This window comes from Lactuca sativa, chromosome 1 (assembly GCF_002870075.4).
Source record: "Lactuca sativa cultivar Salinas chromosome 1, Lsat_Salinas_v11, whole genome shotgun sequence".
Taxonomy (NCBI): domain Eukaryota; kingdom Viridiplantae; phylum Streptophyta; class Magnoliopsida; order Asterales; family Asteraceae; genus Lactuca; species Lactuca sativa.
Genome location: NC_056623.2, coordinates 124,845,858 through 124,865,958, shown reverse-complemented (window position 1 = coordinate 124,865,958; position 20,101 = coordinate 124,845,858). Strand labels below are relative to the sequence as shown.

At 36.6% G+C, this 20,101-nt stretch overlaps 1 protein-coding gene and 1 long non-coding RNA gene across 3 annotated transcripts; both read left to right on the top strand.

Annotated features, from left to right (window-relative positions):
• The first annotated feature begins 10,992 nt into the window (after positions 1-10,992).
• Positions 10,993-15,771, top strand: LOC128125846 (uncharacterized). 2 transcript variants are annotated; one of them, XR_006192161.2, is made up of 4 exons: positions 10,993-11,185; positions 11,573-11,764; positions 14,699-14,822; positions 15,509-15,771. It is a non-coding gene; the product is annotated as an uncharacterized LOC128125846 (long non-coding RNA). The 2 variants fall into 2 exon arrangements; XR_002850897.3 differs by lacking the exon at positions 14,699-14,822 and having other exon boundaries at positions 10,995-11,185.
• Positions 15,772-16,480: 709 nt separating this feature from the next.
• LOC111893528 (putative receptor-like protein kinase At5g39000) lies at positions 16,481-18,425 on the top strand. The gene is made up of 5 exons (XM_042902393.2): positions 16,481-16,597; positions 16,679-16,772; positions 16,850-16,957; positions 17,037-17,954; positions 18,080-18,425. Exons 1-5 carry the CDS (start codon positions 16,524-16,526, stop codon positions 18,119-18,121), a joined length of 1,236 nt encoding a protein of 411 aa, XP_042758327.2. The 5' UTR covers positions 16,481-16,523; the 3' UTR covers positions 18,122-18,425.
• Positions 18,426-20,101: the final 1,676 nt, after the last annotated feature.

Below are 20,101 nucleotides of genomic sequence, written 5' to 3'. Positions count from 1 at the left end.
AAAAAAAAACTCATAACCACCACCATGAGGTGGTGGCTGCTGCCTCCTGCCGCTACCAACCGCCGTGTTGGGTGACAGTGTGCTTTGCATACGTTTGGATTACTTTTGGGATGCTTTGAATCGATTGGACTAGAACCCTAACCACCACCGTGAGGTGGTGGCTGCCTCCATGAGCCGTCGTTGACCACTACTACCCGAAGTGGTAGTGGGTGGTGCCCGACTAATGAAACCTTAGTGGGCCTATTAAAACCCTAATTAATCTAAAGATTTAGTTTTGGGCCTAATTAGGTTGTGATGGATGGGAAAACCTAATTAGGGTTTAAAGAACCGTAATTTTGGAATTATGGGCTTGGACTTATCGGGACCCGCATTTTGGGCCATTGAAATTGGATTATGTATTAAGCCCGATCACACTATATGATTTACCCCATATATTGATGGACTTAATGGATTAAGTCCTTAATGAGTTAAGTAAGAAACACTTAACCCTAATCATCATTTTATGTGGAAACCCTAATTTTACTTGGGCCTTAAGTTGGGCCTTTCTATTGGGCTTTGGTGATTGGGCTAATAATGGGCCATCCAAGAACAAGCAAATGGACTAGAATAATTTAATGGGCTTTAGGGTAAGGCCCATGTGAGGGGTTTGGGCCTAATTTGGAAAATTAAGCCATAGATGGGCTTTTATGATTATGAGATATTGGGCCATTAGAAATGCCAGATGTTTGAACTGGACTAAGTAGTTGGCCTTAGAATACGACCATGTAAAGGTTTGGGCCCAATTTGGAAAATCAGGCCATATGTTGGGCTTTGACTCATAGTTGACTTTTAGGCCTTTGGATTAGGCCTTGGGCTTGAATCAAGCTAAGATAGGGGTAAATCAGTCTTTTACCCCAAGCATGGACTTATGGGTATATGTTGGAACATAATTGCTGATTGGGTGTTATTTTGATGATTGATAGTTCGAGAACCTGTCATCCAGCAGTTAGAGTTGTATCTACGGGACTTTAGCAGTGTGAGGTGAGTTACCTTCCAGTAGAAGTGGGTCTAAGGCCACAATGTCAACCCACTAGTAGGAGTTGTTTGTTAGATGATTATCTTTGTGATAATTATCTGGTATGTCATTATCTGTTATGTTTGTGTGCTAGGATGCTATGTGATACATGTTAATAGTAGTAGTAGTAGTAGGGGTGAAATAGTCACCGGATACCGGTTGAAAGATACCGAAAAGGTCGTCAGAACCCATGCATGCCTAGCAGTATGTTTATGCTATGTTATTATGTGGTAGTGGTAGGGGTGAAATAGTCCCCGTTATCCGGTTGAAACAGACCGAAGAGGAGGCCAACACCCAGATATGATAGGTGGTTATCCGGTTGAAAGGGACCGAAATGGAGGCCAACACCCATATATGCTAGACAATAATCCGGTTGAAAGAGACCGAATGGGAGGCCAACACCCAGATATGCTAGGCAGTTATCCGGTTGAAAAAGACCGAAGGGGAGGGCAGCACCCAGATATGCTTGGCAATGTATATGTTGTATGGTATGTGGTATGATAGGGGAACTCACTAAGCTTCGTGCTTACGGTTTTCAGTTTTGGTTTCAGGTACTACGTTTTCAAAGGACAGGAGCTGACTTGATCGCAGCGCATCACACTATGTTTTCTGCACATGAGATCTTTGGGATTACACTCTGATATTGATTTATGTTAATATGTTTTGATTATTTACACTTTGGTTTTGACATGGGATGTTATTATGGAGGTTACTATACTAACTGGTTTTATAATAACTTATTTAAAAACGAAATTTTTTGTCTTGAATTTTGGGATGTTACATCCTCCAATAAGGCCCAAAAGTCTTTCTTCTTTAATGGGCCTAACATCCAAGGTCCAAAACAATAATGGGTCACAAGTCCCAAAAAGGCCCAACCATGCCACCTATGGTCTAATAACAAGTTTAAAGGCCCATTTACTCTAATAGATCCAGGCCCAAGGTCAAATAGGGCTCAAATGGCTCAAAAGCCCAACATAAGCCTAAAACTCATTGGAAGCGTACGCCCAACGTACATCATCAGTACACTTAGCGTACTAGGTCCTTTGGCGGTAAGCACAACGTAAGAACTAGTATGCCCAACGTATAAGCTGTTTTGCACAAATAGCCATTAAGTGCTTAATTCATGTATCCACTTCGTCCAATTCAAGATCTTGGTCATTTTAAAGGTCCTAGGGCATAAAGTTGGCAACTTTATGCCTTTGCATGCCATATGGGAACCCAACACTGCATTTAATCCATTAAGACTCCCTTTAAGATCTTAAAGTCATGCATGGTGCCATAACAACCATCAAGTCGGCGTTTTTATGCTTTTAACATGCCAAAGGAACTCAGATCTAACATTTCTAACCTCTAGAGTTGCTCAAACTCACAAGAAAGGATCCATGGACCAAAAATGGACTTATTACCAAACACTAACTCAAACGAGCAAAAGGATTAGCAAGATGGGAGCTTTTTACCTCCAAAAGCTCCTCAAGATGTTCTAGATGCAGGATCTAGAAGCTCTCCCACGTCTAATACTTTCTCACCTCCTCCTTCTTGCAAACACACCAAAAAGGGTTACTTTTGGCACCTTCAAGCTCAAGGATCACTCTCAATGGTACTATGGTTTTAGGGACGTTTAAAGACAGTGGGGGCTGGTAAGGAAGAGGGTCTAAGGTCATAAATGAGCTTAAATAGGGCTCAAGTCTGATAATTAGGGTTTTAGCTTTTGGCCTTGTACGCCCCACATACAAGCTTGTACGACCCGCATACGAGCCATGGCTACCCGATGCACACACTTGTGTATGTTAAGCGTACATACATGTACGCCCAAAATATGGAGGGTCCTCTTTTGCCAACTTTAAATACATCAAGGGCTTAAAATGAAATACTTGGATTTGGATGTTATAGTAATATGGTAGTCATTCTTTTCACCCCAAAATATGAAAAAAGTAAAAAAAAAGATTGTGAATACTCATAATAGTATATAACAGTGTTCCGTTAACGATTGTGTCAGATCGTAACAGCCGTTTCACCTCGCGATTTTGGAAAAGTCTACAAGAGGAATTGGGTACCAAGTTGTGTTTGAGTACAGCTTACCATCCACAGACTGATGGTCAGAGCGAACGGACGATACAAATACTTGAACATATGCTAAGAGCATGTACCCTGGAATTCCAAGGTAATTGGGATGAACATTTACCTTTGGTAGAATTTTTCTACAATAATAGTTTCCACTTGAGCATAAAGATGGCACCTTATCAAGCTTTGTACGGACAGAAGTGTCGTACGCCGTCTTGTTGGCTTGAGGCTGGGGAAAAGCAGTTTATGGGACCGGAGATAGTCCATCAAACTACTGAAAAGTTGAAAATAATTAGGGAAAGAATGTTAGCAGCTCAGGATCGTCAAAAGAGCTATGCTGACAACAAGCGGAGACCGATGACTTTTGAAGTTGGAGATTCGGTTTTGCTTAAAGTCTCGTCGTGGAAGGGCCTTATAAGATTTGGTAAAAGGGGAAAATTAAGTCCAAGGTTTATTGGACCGTTTAAAGTTCTTCAGAGGATTGGGAACCAAGCTTACAAGCTCAAACTACCAGAAGAACTGAATGGAATTCATAACACTTTTCATGTGTGTTACTTGAGGAAATTCACGGGAGAAGTTCCTGACATGATTCCACTTTTGGAGTTGAGAATCGATGAGAACAAAAGGTTGATTGAAGAACTAGAGGCAATTGTTGACCGAAAGACTAAGAAGTTGCGATGCAAGATGGTCGAGTTAGTGCTTGTCTGATGGAAACACACGAATGGGCCAAATCTCACCTGGGAGACGGAAAGTGACATGATGAGTCGCTACCCGCATTTGTTTGTTGGTGTGTGATTCTGGGGACGGAATCATTCTAAGGTGGAGAGAATTGTAACGCCTGTGTTTCTGGGCTTGTCATTAATGTTGATATAATAGTCTAGGTTAACCTTTGTAACCCGTTTTGAAATAATAGAAGTGTATTATTTGAGTATTATGTGTTTTGTGCTTAATTGTGTGTCTTAATGTAATTAAGAATAAAAATAAGTGTCAAAATGAAATGTTAGATAAGCTCGATATTTTTACATAATGTTGTAGTAGTTGAAATGAGGTTCCCGAATATATAAAGAATGTCAAAATCCGAGTTATAACGAAGAAGTTATGACATGTCGAAGTTTTGCGACAGAACCGACACGATGCTGAATAACGTAAAAAGTGAATTTACGTTAGAGCGATATTTAGCCTTAGTAATCTAAACAAAAGTCATAGATTTCGTTAAACCAAGAGCGTGCATAAAAAGAACGCCCAAATCTGACTTCGTATGAGGAAGTTATGATTTTTCGAAGTTTCGACTTAGCAGTATGCAGCCCGAATACCCGATTCGAAATCGAGTGATTGTTGGTTGAAACAATCTAAACGAGGATCGAAGATCTCGTTGATAGTAATGCATTGGTGAAAAGACAGACAAAAACAGTCGTCAAATGAAGAAGTTATGAATTTATAACAGAGTTTTCCTGTCCCGGCCTACTAAAAATAAATAATAAAAATAAAAGTCAAAACTAGCCGACAGAGTCTAAACGAAAGTTGTAGAGCGTAGTCTCACCTACGCGTGGATATAAAGAAGATCAAAAACGGAGTTCGTATGAAGAAGATATGAAATTTTGAAGTTTATTAAATAATTAAAATATAAATTTAATTATTAAATCCGACATTATCCGAAGGGGAGTCACCGGACTTATCCGGGTTACGCCCAACGTAAGGTTGTACGCCCAGCATACAACGAAGCATGACGCACCTCGCACTCGAGTTCTTCGGATACGTAAGCGATGACGATTTTTGAGGCGTACGCCCCGCGTAGAGCATTACGCCTAGCGTAATGCGAGGCCTCAGCCTCCTATAAAAGGGCATGCGAGGGCAGCCAAATTCTTTGCTAATTTCTCTTCTCTTTCTCCCATTTTTCATCGTTTTGCATGCCAGAAGTATTCCGAAGCCCCGGTATCAATCCCGAGCCCCGAAGCAAGTCCCGAAGCCCTGAAGATCCCGAGAAGTGAAATTCCCGAGCCGAAGCTCTGCCCGCGAGGAGCCCACGTTTTCGTGAAGATCTTCCAGATCTACCGAAGAATACTACTTCTGCAAATCGTAGTGCTGTCCGATCATCTTCTGATCAAGTGAGTGTGTAGTTACCTTCTTCTAACGCATAATTATGAACTATTTTATACGAAATACGTGTTATGTGTATATTTTGTTGATTATATGTTTGAATGTATATTCACTTTCTTCTATTTCATAGATTTGATTTATTTTCTATGAAATACATGTTATGTGTGTGTGCCTCATATGTTATGTGGAATATGTATTGATTGAACATGCTATACAAGTTTTAAACTATGTATAAAAATATATATTTTTATCTACTGATATGTTGGGTAGAACATGAGTAGATAGTTGATGTGTGATAAATAGATGAAAGGCCTCGATGTCGTTGTTGTTGATCTAGTTATTCAGCGGAGTATGGATAACGACCACAGACTCTTTCTAGACAGTCTTGTGGAACGCTAGCAGGTTCATAACCTGTAGGTGTTGTGAACGATGTGTTCACCGGTGTACTCTATCCCCCTCATGGTTGCCTTTAGGACATCTATTTCTGAGGAAACCCCTTAGCAGTAATGTCCGTCCCGATGAAAATCCTAGATTAGGTCCCTTGAGATAGATGTTGTTTTAGGGACATAAAGTGAGGATAATGGGAATAGGTAATCGGGTTATTGTTGGTTGGTGAAATTAAATATAATTATTTATTGTGGGTTGAAAACCCTATATGCTCACCAGGCTCCCAAGCCTGACCCACTCAGTTTATTTGTATTACAGGAAGTGGCGCAAGGGCATAAAATGGATGAATCATCAAGTTGTTTTGTTTACAAGTCTGTATATGTATATATTTGTTGAATGACTTGTAATGTTATCGTTTATGCTTTATGGTTTGTATCGGAACATGACATCCCGAGTTTTGATTATATAATGAAAATGCATCTCTTGATGAAATGCTTTGATAAATATTATCTTATCATATTTTGTTTTTGGGAACAAATTCCGCAACTCTTTTAAATCAAAAGGATTTACTCTGAAATTATTTTAAAAAACATAAATGAAATAAGTCTTTTCTGGCCGAGATTTTGGGGATGTCACAGTTGACTTTGACCTTGACCAAGGGTTGACCAGTTGACTTATAAGGGTATTTTGGTTAATTGAATATTGATAGCAAAGGACATTGGTGAATATAGGTATCGGAGTTGGAGCTACATTTGGAAGAGTTTGACACTACCTTCCGAGCTACTTGCGAGGTGAGTTATCCTCACTGTACTCAAGGGTCTAAGGCACCAAGGCTGGCCCTTTGATTTGTATTTGGAATTGATATTGTTATGATATGTTAGATCGGTATCCTGGTAGATAGGATGGTTGTATGTTGGTATGATCTGTTAGGTCGGTACTCTAGTAGACAGGATGGCTATATGTTGGTATGGTATGATAGATCAGTATCCTGGTAGAAAGGATGTGGTTATGCTTAGAGACCTATAGTTGGTCTGACTGTCTGTATGCTGGTAGGAGATTACCTGTTATGTGTGCACATGATTGATTGGTAATTGAGGGTATTCCATCCCGAGGATGATAGGACCATAGTATGTTATCTCTATAGTGTAACGACCCATTTTTCATGTCCAAAAATTTCATTTTTCAATCAATATTTAGTAAAATCATTTGCAAATAAACATTGTCTGATCAAACCATTTCATAAACATTTACTATGTCTGAAAACCAAAACATGTAATCAATCAAATGTCAGAGTATAAATCCCAGAACAATCCCATAAATGCGGAAAACAGTGTGTGTGTGTGTGTATGATGTGCCGCTACCGCGCCAGCTCCTTCCCCTTCGACGAAGAGGTACCTGAAACCAAAATTGTAAACTGTAAGCACGAAGCTTAGTGAGTTCCCCCATCGTACCACATACCATACAATCATATCACATACATACTGCCAGACATTTCTGGGGTGCCTGACCTACCCGGTACGGCCATTCTGGGGTGCTGACTACCCTTCGGTCCTAACAACCGAACCTCGGGGACTATTTCACCCCCTACTACTACTATAACATATAACATAACACAAACATAATATCAGACATATATGGGGTGCCTGAACTATCCTTCGGTCCTAACAACCGAACTCGGGGACTGGTCCCCTCCTACCACCTCTATCGCATATAACATAACAGGACAGCATGCAAACATATCATCACATACTGTCAGACGTATCTGGGGTGTCTGACTACCCTTCGGTCCTAACAACCGAACTCTATTACTATCACATACAACATATCATGATAGCATATAACATATCAGGTAGTAGCAAACCTAGATGATATCAAAAATACAATCATCTATCATACGTCTCCTACTGGTGGGTTGGCATTGTGGCCTTAGACCCACCGCTACTGGAAGGTAACTCACCTCGTAGTAGCTGCTGAACTGTGCGGGAATCCTTTGACTACTGCCGCTGCTGCTGCTCCGGAAATCCTCCGACTATAATTCCCACAAAACAATTAGTCAAACACTGCTAGCTGTACTTAGGGTAAAATGACCATTTTACCCTTGACCAGGTCAAAGTCCAAGTCAAAGGCAACTTCCAGTTGACCCGACTCGCCGAGTTGGCTTGCCAACTCGTCGAGTCCCTACCCATTCGATTGTCCTTAATCCCGTCTCTACTCGTCGAGTTAGGCATTGACTCGACGACTTCTCCTTCAAAACTGATGCCCAAAAGTCCTTCATCCTACTCGCCGAGTTGCATGAACAACTCGTCGAGTTCATCTTCATCTGATGAACACTCTAAGCTGTGACTTGCCGAGCTGTATGAACAACTCGTTGAGTCTGTTCTTGAGGTAAGAAGATTGCCTTGGACTCGCAGAGTCAGGGAATTGACTCGCAGAGTCCCTCCAGGGATGAGTCTGGCTTCCAACTCACTGAGTCCACCCATGACTCACAACTCGACTCAGCAAACACGAAAAAAGGGAAAACTCAGGGACTCGCGACTCAACTCGCTGAGTCCGATGAACGACTCGCCGAGTCGTTCACATGCAATTACTATATACTCGATTATGCTTGAATCCAGTTCATACCATACATAGATCTGGGCTCTTAGGGTAGGTTTTACACGTAAAGTTTCCAACTTTACGTGTATACATGCATAGGATGGGGATTTAAGGCTTAATAAAGGCTAAAATGGTAGATCTAGGACATTCAATCGATTTACTCCCATAAAGGCCATGGATCTGAGCTTCTAGAGCTCAAACAAGTCTAGATCTAGAGGTTAATCAACTCATTACAATCCCTAATCCATAATCAATCTTGGAAAATGGCTCAAGAAGGACTTTAATGGTGTTCTAAGGGACTTTAAGCATAAAAATAGAAGGAAACTGAGTTATACCTCAAAGAATCTCTGAAATAACACCAAGATATCTGGCCTCCTTCTTCTCCTCTTGATCTACTCTCCTTCTTCTCTCAAAATCTTCAAGAAATCACACCAAACACTTCAATCTCACAAGAAAAGGGGGTTAGGTCGATATAAGGAGCTCTGAGGGTGAAGGAGTCGGGCTTGGGGCGCATAATGTTGATTTAAATAAGGTGCAAACCCTTGAAATTAGGGTTTCATCCAGACAGGGGGGACTCGCCGAGTCGCCAACTTAAACGTGCTCAAAATCCCGACTCTACTCGGCGAGTCGGGCCTACAACTCGCCGAGTCCAAGGCTAAAAATGTAAATTACTTAGATAGGTCATACGTACCAGGAACCAGGTGCTACATATAGTCTGTTACATGATTATCTGATATAGGTGCACATGTTTGATTTGTTGTGGGCCGAGAGTATTCCATCCCGAGGATGATTGGACTCGTAGTACGTTGGCATTCCAATCAAATGGTTGATGGGCCTGGGGTATTCCAACCCAATGGTTGAGTGGACCCATAGTATGTTGGCATTCCAACCCGATGGTTGAGGGGCCTGGGGGTATTCCATCCCAATGGATGGGTGGACCCATAGTATTTGTGCTATGTGTGTAGTGTGTGGGCATTCGACCCCGATGGTTGTGGGCCGAGAGTATTCCATCCCGAGGATGATTGGACTCGTAGTACATTGGCATTCGAACCGGATGGTTGAGGGGTTTGGGGTATTCCAACCCGATGGTTGATTGGACCCATAGTATGTTGGCATTCTAACCCGATGGTTGAGGGGCATGGGGTATTCTATCCCGACGGATGATTGTTGTGTGTATCAGTATTTTGGGGGTATTCTGGGGGTATTCTATCCCGATTGTTGTGTGTATGAGTATTTTGGGGGTATTCTATCCCGACGGATGATTGTTGTGTGTATGGTCCTTACTGTTTATTTTTGTTGCGCGTTTGGTCCCTGTCCTACCTGGCTAAAAGACTATTGTGTCTTTATTAATTTATTTTTTAATTAATTTTCTAATTTATGTATTTATTTTTTATATATTTAAAAAAATTAATAGACCTCGCATATTTGTATCTCCTCGGATGATCCATACTATTTATTTTTTAATTAATTAATTTTTTTAACTCGGATGATCCCTATTGTTTAATTTTGTTACGAGCTTGGTCTCTGTCTTACCTAAAAAGACTATTGTGCCCTTTTTAATTTATTTTTTTAATTAATTTTCTTGTTTATGTATTCATTTTTTATATATTTAAGAAAAAATAGTAGACCCCACATATCTGTATCTCCTCACCATCCCATCTCTCATCCTCTTCAACTTCTATTTATGTTGTTTCGCCAGAGTTGAAATACCAAAAAAAAGAAGGATGATAAAGACGTCGATGTTATTAAAGATGGAAAAGAAATAGAAGTTATGGAGGATGAGAGATGGGATGGTGACCGGCAAATTAAATTTCTCAAATGTGGTTTCAGGTTTACGGTGAGGAGATACAGATATGTGGGGTCTATTAATTTTTTTAAATATATAAAAAATAAATACATAAATAAAAAATTAATTAATAAATTAATTAATAAGGGCACAATAGTTTTTTAGGTAAGACAAGGACTAAACGCGCAACAAAAATAAACACTAGGGACCATCCGAATTAAATTTCTCAAATGTAGTTTAAGGTTTATGGTGATGAAATACAGATATGTGGGGTCTATTAACTTTTTTAAATATATAAAATATAAATGCATGAATAAGAAAAGTAATTAAAAAATAAATTAATAAAAAATAGTATTTTTAGGTAAGACAGAGACCAAACGCATAACAAAATAAACAGTAGGGACCATCCGAGTTAATAAAATAAGTTAGGGACCAAAAACACAAATTCTCCCAAACCATAATGACCATTTGTGTAATTTATTTTTACTGTTCATATTTGGGTAACTATTTTTTTTTGTACACATCTAGATAACGAACTTGTTGAAAGTGTCAACATCTAGGATTTAATTTACTATAGCAAGTCATAATAGTCATATGTAAACACTTCAACAAGTTTGTTATTTAGATGTGTACAAAAAATTAATTAACTTAATAAGTCATTTTCCCGTCTAATTACTATATACGTCTTTCACTAAAATAATAACTACAACAAATGAAAAAAAAAAGTTTAATTAAAATTATACACAAAACTATTTAAACATTATAATCGTCAAATACAAAAAAGAGTATGTAAAAATAATTTAGATTACAATTAATTGCAATTAAAATAAGAAAATTTTAAGTTTATAATAAAAGTATAACAAAGTGAAAATTAATATTTTTTATATAAAATTCAAACAAATAAGCCAAACACACACCCGGCAATAACACACCGACCGATGTTGGATCATACCGAAAGCATAGTAACTTTAATCTTGGTATTATTTTAACCAAAAGCCAAATCTTTAATTTTTTTTACTCGTCCATAATTGGCGGAATTCCACGTTGACGTTCTCTCATTCTCTCCCACTATAATTCTCAGAAGCTAGCTTTCTACATCAAAACCTCCTTATTCAGTATTCACAGATACTGTATTTTTGCGAAAAGGCTTACTATGATGATGAGAAGTTTCTTTCCTTTGAACGATTGATGATTTCAGTTACTTGGTAAGCTCATAACTCTCTTTCTCATTATTTTAGCAATTTCATCACTATCTAATGAAGTTTCACTGCTCGAAGAAGAGATAAAATTACTGTAAGGGTTGCGATCTTTCCGGTGTCAAGTTGTCTCATAACAGGCAGATTGAATATCTGTGTTATACGAATTTGAGATGTTTGATGAAGTGGGTTTCTACTTTCTTGTGATTTTGATTATTGTAGTCGAATAGTGACAAACTGAAAGGAATTGAAGCTCTTCATAATGTAATATTCTTGCCTCTTTAAGATATTAAAGCTGTGGAATTTATATTAATTCAATTAAAACTGATTAAAAGTAGCCTGATTTGTTTTACTGCAATATTGTATTTGTCTGATTCTGATTGTTTGTACCAACAGGTAACTTAGAGTGAGCTCTAGCTCTTCTATACGAAGATCTGTGAAGCCCTAATGTCTTAAAAGAGACAAGGGCCATTTGGTGGGAGGTTATGATGGATAATATGGCAGTGCCTTCAGTTCTATGTGATATTGTGCCTATTTTAAATTTTGCTGATGAAGTTGAACCTTATCACCCATGGGCTGCATACCTTTGTAAGTTCCTTTTTTACTTTTTATGTGTGTAGGTGTTGGTTTGAATTTGGTTTAAGGAATGAGCGGTTTTTGACAACCTTTTGTATTTTGTTTTATTAGAAGTTATTTCGACGACTTTGGGTGCGAATCGGGCAATTATATCATGTTTTTGTCGGATACGACACGATAAAATTTTATAACACAAACACAACAAGACACGATGTTGTGTTTTTTTAACTAACATGAACACAAAACCAATTAAAAAACGACAAGTACAACACGACAAAGATAATATAAAATAATATTGAGTTTATTTAATTAATACTTAATAATAAATAACATAACAAACACGAAAAACACGACAAACAAATATTAAATCGTGTCAATTTCGTGTTGAATTTTGAACACAAACACGACACGACATCATGTTTTTTACATACACGGACATGAACTCGAATTTTTGTGTCGTTCAAATTTCGTTTTGTATTGAATATTTTTGTCGTGTCATGTTATAAATTGTCACCCCTATATTTCCCTCATATTATTCATGAAAATTCATTATGTTTTTCATCATAGACAATACCGCAATAGTAAAGTTTAAATGATAATAGTACATCTTCTCAAATAATTGGTAGTTAGGTGAGTCCTTGTTAGTTTGGTTATGCTTGAACCTTATTTTGTATTATTGATTTTTCTTTTGTTATGGTGTCTTAAGTTGTAGCATTTTCTAGAACTTTTTACTATCTGAAAGTGAAAATTTAATAGCTTTTTACGGGGATATTTTAAGATGTTATCCCGACCATTTAGTAAGCTTAAACTACTTATTTCTCTTAGACCAACTCCAACTATACAACTAAAAAGTACACTACTTTTGTGGAAAACTAACACCAAAATTTATTTTAACTCCAACCATACATTAAAAAATACACTAAAACATATTTTAATATTATAAAATATAAAACAATAATTATAAAAACCAAAAAACAATTAAAATAACCATTTTAAAAGAAAAAATGATTTGGTGTTATGAATAGTGGCCTCTATATATAGAGGCCATATTTCTTCCCACAAAAATAAAGACATTTTTAGTGGTTGATTGAAATATTTTTGACCTTTATAATACAAAAATAGAGGTCAATTGAAGATGCTCTTATAGGTTGTGTCCATTTTTCTCCTTACATTTGATAAGATTTTATTTCACATCCTAGTGATATTTAGATACCGCATATGTATTAATTTTTTATTGGTTACTTAATATAAAATATACAAACTAGAATTGAATATAATATATAGAAATTTAAATTATTAAAAATGAATTATCAAAACTTTCGAAAAAACACAAATATCAAAGATTAAAAAACACTGCATTCACATATATAATAATTAATCAAAATTTTATTGAATTGAAATAATAATTTAGCTAATGCTATTTTTTCAAGAAATATGACGTATACTTAAAAAATGACAAATTATATACTATAAATAAGGATATATACAGTAAAGTCTCAATATTTTCATCGATTTGACAAGAAAGTCCTAAACTTTATTTTTTTGATAGTAAAGTCCAAATTACCGGTAGTTTTTGACACTTTTACCCCTTTTTCCCGGTTAGCCGGTAATTAGGACTTTTTTTGTCTAAAAAATAAAGTTTAGGACTTTCTTGTCAAATCGTCAATTAGGACTTTACTGTCAAAAAAATAAAGTTTAGGACTTTTTTGTCAAATCGTTGAAAATATTGGGACTTTAGTGTATATATAATTTTTTTGGTTAGAAATTTAATGGTATGATACTGTTTAAGCATAAGAGTTATTGAAATCTTCACTAATCTGCTAGATTCTATTGAAATTCTTAACGTTTGCTTCTTGTTAAATCGTTTTTTTAATCTTAATAAACCGACATTGAAAAAAATTGAGATAATCAAGAAAGAAAGAAAGAAAGAACCAGGGTTGTGTTGGCTTTTTGCAACCCCAAAAATGGAGAAATAAGAAACCGAAAAAAGCGAAATGGCCCTTCTTTCCCTTCTCCGCATTCACACCTTTTTAACTAGGCATGTGTTGTTTGTGTTTGAATAAAGCCAGGACAATTTCGTTTTTTTAGGTTTCTAATTTCTCCATTTTTGAGACTGCAAAAAGCCAACACAACCCTGGTTGTTTCTTTCTTTCTTGATTATCTCAATTTTTTTCAATGTCGGTTTGTTGAGATTAAAAAACGATTTTACAAGAAGCAAACATAAAGAATTTCAACATGATCTAGCTGATTAGAGAAGGTTTAAATAACTCTTATGCTTAAAGAGTATCATACCATTAAATTTCTAACCAAAAAAAATTATATATACACTAAAGTCTCAATATTTTCAACGATTTGACAAAAAAGTCCTAAATTTTATTTTTTTGACAGTAAAGTCCTAATTGACGATTTGACAAGAAAGTCCTAAACTTTATTTTGTTGACAAAAAAGTCCTAATTACCGGCTAACCGGGAAAAAAGGGTAAAAGTGTCAAAAACTACCGGTAATTTGGACTTTACTGTCAAAAAATAAAGTTTAGGACTTTCTTGTCAAATCGATGAAAATATTGGGACTTTACTGTATATATCCCCTATAAATAACCTATTAGAAAGATAACAATAAATTAGTTAATTTTAAAAACAAGCTTTTTGAAAAGGATGACGATTTGAGAGAGTTTGTGAGTATAGGCTTTTGTTAAATGGATATGTCCTTAGAACATGCACAATGATAAGTTCAATAAAAGAGTTGAATGATGTGTCAATTGTATGTGTTATTCAATGGATGAAACTATATCATTGTGAGATGTCACCTTGGCATTCAATGAATTTAGAGTTCAATGGCCATTGAACTCTTCAATGGAAAAAATTAAAGTTTTTAATATATAAATATTTATTATAAATTACATTTTGTAACATTTTATTGAACTTTGTAGAGTTCAATGTATTGTAGGAAACAAATGATAGAGTTGTATGGATTGTACAAAGATGATGTGACATCCACTGAACGAGTTCAATGCATTGTGGATGTATTTAGCTTCAAATGGATGCAATAGTTTTTATTATATGCATACGAGGTAGAAACTACTTTGAACGCAATGCTTCATGAATTAGCTTATTGCAAGAACTAGAAAAACATATTTTTTTTTTATTCTCACTCATCTTCCAAGGTTATCTATATTTTTTTAGTATTTCATATTTTTTGATTGTTACACAAATTTTGAGAATAATATGCATGAAAGTATTACATCGAGTTGGAAGGAAAACGGGCAACAAGCTGCATTGTTAATCTTTACCGGATGGAAAACTAATTATTTTAAAAACTACATCCATAATCTAGTAAAAGTATTAATTTGCATGACCATTTAAACTCTATAAAGGAGCTCCACAATATTTTGTATTCTGCAATAACATCTGATATAAGGAAACCAAACCATATCAAACATGATACTTTGTACTCTGCAATATTTTGGTGGATAAAAAACTTGTATATATGTTTCTAATTTGGATCAAATAAAGATTGTGTCAAGGAAGAGTAAAACAGGGAAGCCTTATTCAGTTCCGTAGTTAAGAAACAAAAATATATTTACTCAAATTCTTAATCAAACATGATAAATATTATGATAGGCAGTGTTGAGTTTATAGAGGTTATGTTTGAAATTGAACTTCCCTATTTTAACATGTGAAAGCATTGGAACATCTATTAGATGGTAGTGCCCACTTTCTCAAAACTGAATGCCATGTATATAAACCATTTCCTCAGGTCGAATGCATGCCCTTGATAAAGCTCATAGACAAGATCCACTATCAAGTGGTCGTGGTGTTCATCAATTCAAGACTGCTCTAATTCATCGCCTACGTAGGGCACATTTTCTCTCCATTTTCTTGTAATTCAGCATTTGATTTTTAGATGAAGTAATATTATGGAGGTGGAACATTCTATTCAGTATTGTTTTTATCCGTTTGTTTGTAACACATTTATTTAAAACAAAGAAGGAAAGAAGTTCGTTAGTGGAAAGTTGAAAAAAAAATTGTACTTGAAATTGACGACTTACAAATCCTGGATCTTTGATCCCCTTATACCTACAATGCAACCCAAAATTGCTTTGGTAGGTAATCGAAAAACTAGCTTCATGTGATCTCTATTGATAGGTTACATGAACAAAAAAAATTCTATCATTTCAGGTGTCAATTGACACAAGCTCCAATCATAAGAAAAGAATTGGAAAGTGAATTTAATTGGTGGAAGTTTAGCAACAGAAGAATATGTAGTGTGGGTAATTTATTGCTTCCCGGATCTAAGCCCATTTTAACGAACTGAACTTTTAGTTATGTGATCGTTGAAAACTTTATACACCATTAAAGTATATCAAATAAAACTCACACATAACAGAGAATATATGTAAGCTTTTTTTTTCTATATAATGATTACTGTCTCATTAAAACCTCATTCTTAACTACAATTTGAAAGCCAAAAAGTTTCATTTATTAGTCAGAATCTTTTAAAAAAGATGTTAATGTAGGTTAAAATGGCCTTAATTTCTTTTCTTATACTATTAAGTGATGCACGCCAAGAATGTCAAAACTTATTTCAGTCTTTTGTTCTTCATCACCTCATGTATCCTTGTTTGCTTATGCAAGTGCTTAAATGGCCATATTTATTCCATTGCCACTGGAAACTTTTTTACTTCAATCTAAGATTTTGAACTCCATCATTGTATTCTATTCAGGAAAATGCAACAACATTAAGAGGAAGAATAGACACTGATGCACGTGAAATGCAGGCCTTTTATCGGCATTATTACAGCAAGTACATTCAACGCCAACAAAATGTTGATAAACCTGCTGATCTGTAATCATTTTCTTTTTTTGTATCTTATTATTATTTTTTTAATATTCGATCCTCATTACATAAATTTACTTCTAATATCAGTACCCATCTTCCAAAAGAGTATCAAATGGCTGCTGTCTTATTTGAGGTTTTGAAGGCTCTCAGTCTGGAAGAATCCATCGAAGTGCCAGATGAGGTAAATTCTGGACACTTCTCTTCCTTCACGAAATTCATTTATTGATTGCTTATATTTGTTTATGCATGTGTCCATAGATATTAGAAGCACATGCACATGTTGCTGAGATGGTAAAATTGTCTACTCATGATATACTTCCAGTCGAACCTGAAAGTTCAGATCAAGCACTAGTAAGATATCGAGAGGTTAGTTCAAGAAATTGTGTATATATGTATGTATTCCGAGATTCGATCAATATTAAATTAGTCCATATCTATGTCCTAGATCAAAAAACCAAATGACTTCAAAATCCCTCTTCAGACCATAAAAGATTGTACCCAAGACTTCGATGAAAGAAATTTTATTGGAAAGGGTGGATACGGAAGTGTCTACATGGGAATCCTCTCCTGGGGGGATCATGTAAACGAGCTAGTTGCTATAAAACGACTTGATGTGAAAGGATTTCAAGGTACCAAGGAGTTCCTCACAGAGCTCACAATGCTTTCACAGTATCAACACGAGAACATTATAACCCTTGTTGGGTTTTGTGATGATAACAAAGAGATGATTTTGGTTTATGAATATGCAAACCATGGAAGTCTTGACACATATTTACGTGACACTACGATTTCGGGTGGATTATCGTGGCTACAACTCCTCAACATATGCATTGGTGTTGCTTCTGCATTGGAGTATCTTCATAATTATGTGGCTGAAAAACATAGAATAATACATAGAGATGTAAAAAGCGCGAATATTTTGTTGGATGAGAATTGGAATGCAAAACTTGCGGATTTTGGGTTGTCAAGGATAGGTCTTGCAAATCAAGAGAACACGTTTGTGATAACTAACTTGGCTGGTACGCATGGTTATTGTGACCCACAATATGAAAGAACAGGTTTTCTAACAAAAGAATCAGATGTCTATTCTTTTGGTGTAGTTTTATTTGAAGTTTTGTGTGGAAGGTTGGCTTGTGCTTTGAATTATCATGATGAGCAGCGATTCCTCCATCATTTGGCTCGAACTTGCTATAGAAATGGAGAGCTAGAAAAGATTATTGATCCCAGAATAAGGAAAGATATCAAACCAAGGGCATTGAGGAAGTTTTCAACTATTGCATATCAATGCTTGCAAGACACTCGGGAAGAACGACCTATAATCGCTGAAGTTGCATTCCAACTTAAGGAGGTCATGAAAAATCAAGTAAGTATAAATGGGGTTGTTATTGATTTCATTCTTGGACTTTTTTTTAATTAATAAGTGGAGAAAATTATCAATATAAAAATACACATGTTAATGACTTGTCATTTGTTTTCATTCATCATCAGTTGGAAGATGAATTACTCGTCAGGAAGGGAACACCATCATAACTTTTACCATCATCTAGTGCTACCTTATTTGGAGCCATGCATGCATGGGACAATATATGTTACCTATCCTAACAAGACACTCACCCCTCACCCTAGCGATCGTTATTTCTTATTTGGTTGTTGGATGTTTCCATCATTTAAGGAACTTCTCCTTTGTTTTCCTTGGTCCTCGGTTTTATCCTTTTGTTTCATTCTTTCTTTTTGTAGGTCGAATGTGCATTGTTTCCCTTATTATTCAAACATATTATTCAAAAAGAAATAAATTTTGTATACACTTTTTTTTTGGTTATCAAGTGTTTAAAATCATTGAAGTGACTCAACTTCATCTGCAACTCAATGACTACAATATTGATGTATGGAGAATTCCTTCTTCATGATCAATTTCAACCCCTTGAATGAGAATACAAAGTAATGGATGAGTTTTCTATTGGCATGTTTTCAGGGCCGGCTCTATGCTTTACAAAACCAAGCAAGGGCTTAGGGCCCCCAATTCTAAAGGACCTCTAATTTTAAAACTTATTATGTTAATTATATCTGTATATATACATATGTCCTGGGTTGCAAAGACAAGTTGTAGCTTGGCCTAGTGGTAAAAGTGGTGGTTTAGCAAACGAAGGATCTTAGGTTCGAATCTATTTGCTTTCCTAAAGGGTCCCAATTTTTTTGTTTTCTTAGAGCCTCTAAAATGGTTGAGCCGCCCCTACATGTTTTGACCTAGGTCACTTCGAGATATTGTCATAAAACCAAACAGATAGTGAGAATTATGACGACACTTGGTGCATGTTTTGGCTTATTGCGTAGACATGTAACCAGAGGTTTGGGTTTTAGGGGGTAGCATCTAAGGTAGTACATAGATTCTTTTTTAGAACACATCCTCAAAAAATGAACTGACGCGCTGTTTATTTTAATAGGTAAAACGTTTTCAGTCTTAGGTGTTGTTTGTTTTTTTCGAGATAAAATGTCTGCGGTCTAGAGGGGCTTTATTCCTTAAGCTTTATGAGGGTTCATGAGAGTATTGGCCTAGAGTTATGAGATATGGGGCTAAAACATCATTTATGAGCAAAATAGTTGTTGTTGAGCCCTAAGGTTTGGACTTTACATGATTATCATGCTTGGGGAGGCCAGATCTATGATTGTATGGAACAGATCTGACCTCAGAAGTGAGTTTGAGTTTATGCATGGCATGGACTCGCCGAGTCTGAAGAACAGACTCGGCGAGTAGCATGAAGGTTGCCCGTAACCACTCAGCGAGTGGTCTTGCCGAGTTGAGGGGTCGACCCAGTGAGTCAGGAAGAGTCAAAGGGGGGACTGAGTCAAGCCAGAACTCGCCGAGTCGTTCTTGAGACTCAGCGAGTTGAGTCGTGGTGGCCCCGCGATCATGCCAGGTGGAACTCGTCGAGTTAGGGAAGTACTCGACGTGTCAAGGAAGGATCCAAGGGAGTCAGTGGACACGTATAGACTCGCCGAGTCGCCCTAGTGCACTCGTCGAGTCCGGTCAAAGTTAACCATTGACCATGTTGACCTTTAGGGTTGAGTTCAGTTGTATTTATGAGTGTATTACTTTGTGTGATTAGGCGGAGGCTAGATCTCATTTATTCCGAGACAGATATTTACTGAGATACGCGAGGTGAGTTTTCTCACTATACTTTACCCTGAGTAGGTAACCAGAGTTATGTGATACAGTGTTGTATGCCATTTATGTGTTATATGTTGCACTGCATTATTCTATGTGATTTATGCTACGAATGTTTACAGAGTTAGAACCTGAGGGTTCACAGAGTTTGGGTGCACGGACCCACAGAGTTATAGCCGCGAGTGGCTAATATGTGCTTACAATGTTTGGTGTTATTTGTTTCAGGTACTAGTGAGGATCGCGGGAAGGCGCCGGCTTGATCAGTACACACACGCGGAATTTTTATGTTATGAGATCTTGGGATTTTTATATGTTATGAGTTGAGTTTCAAACAATGATGTTTTTGT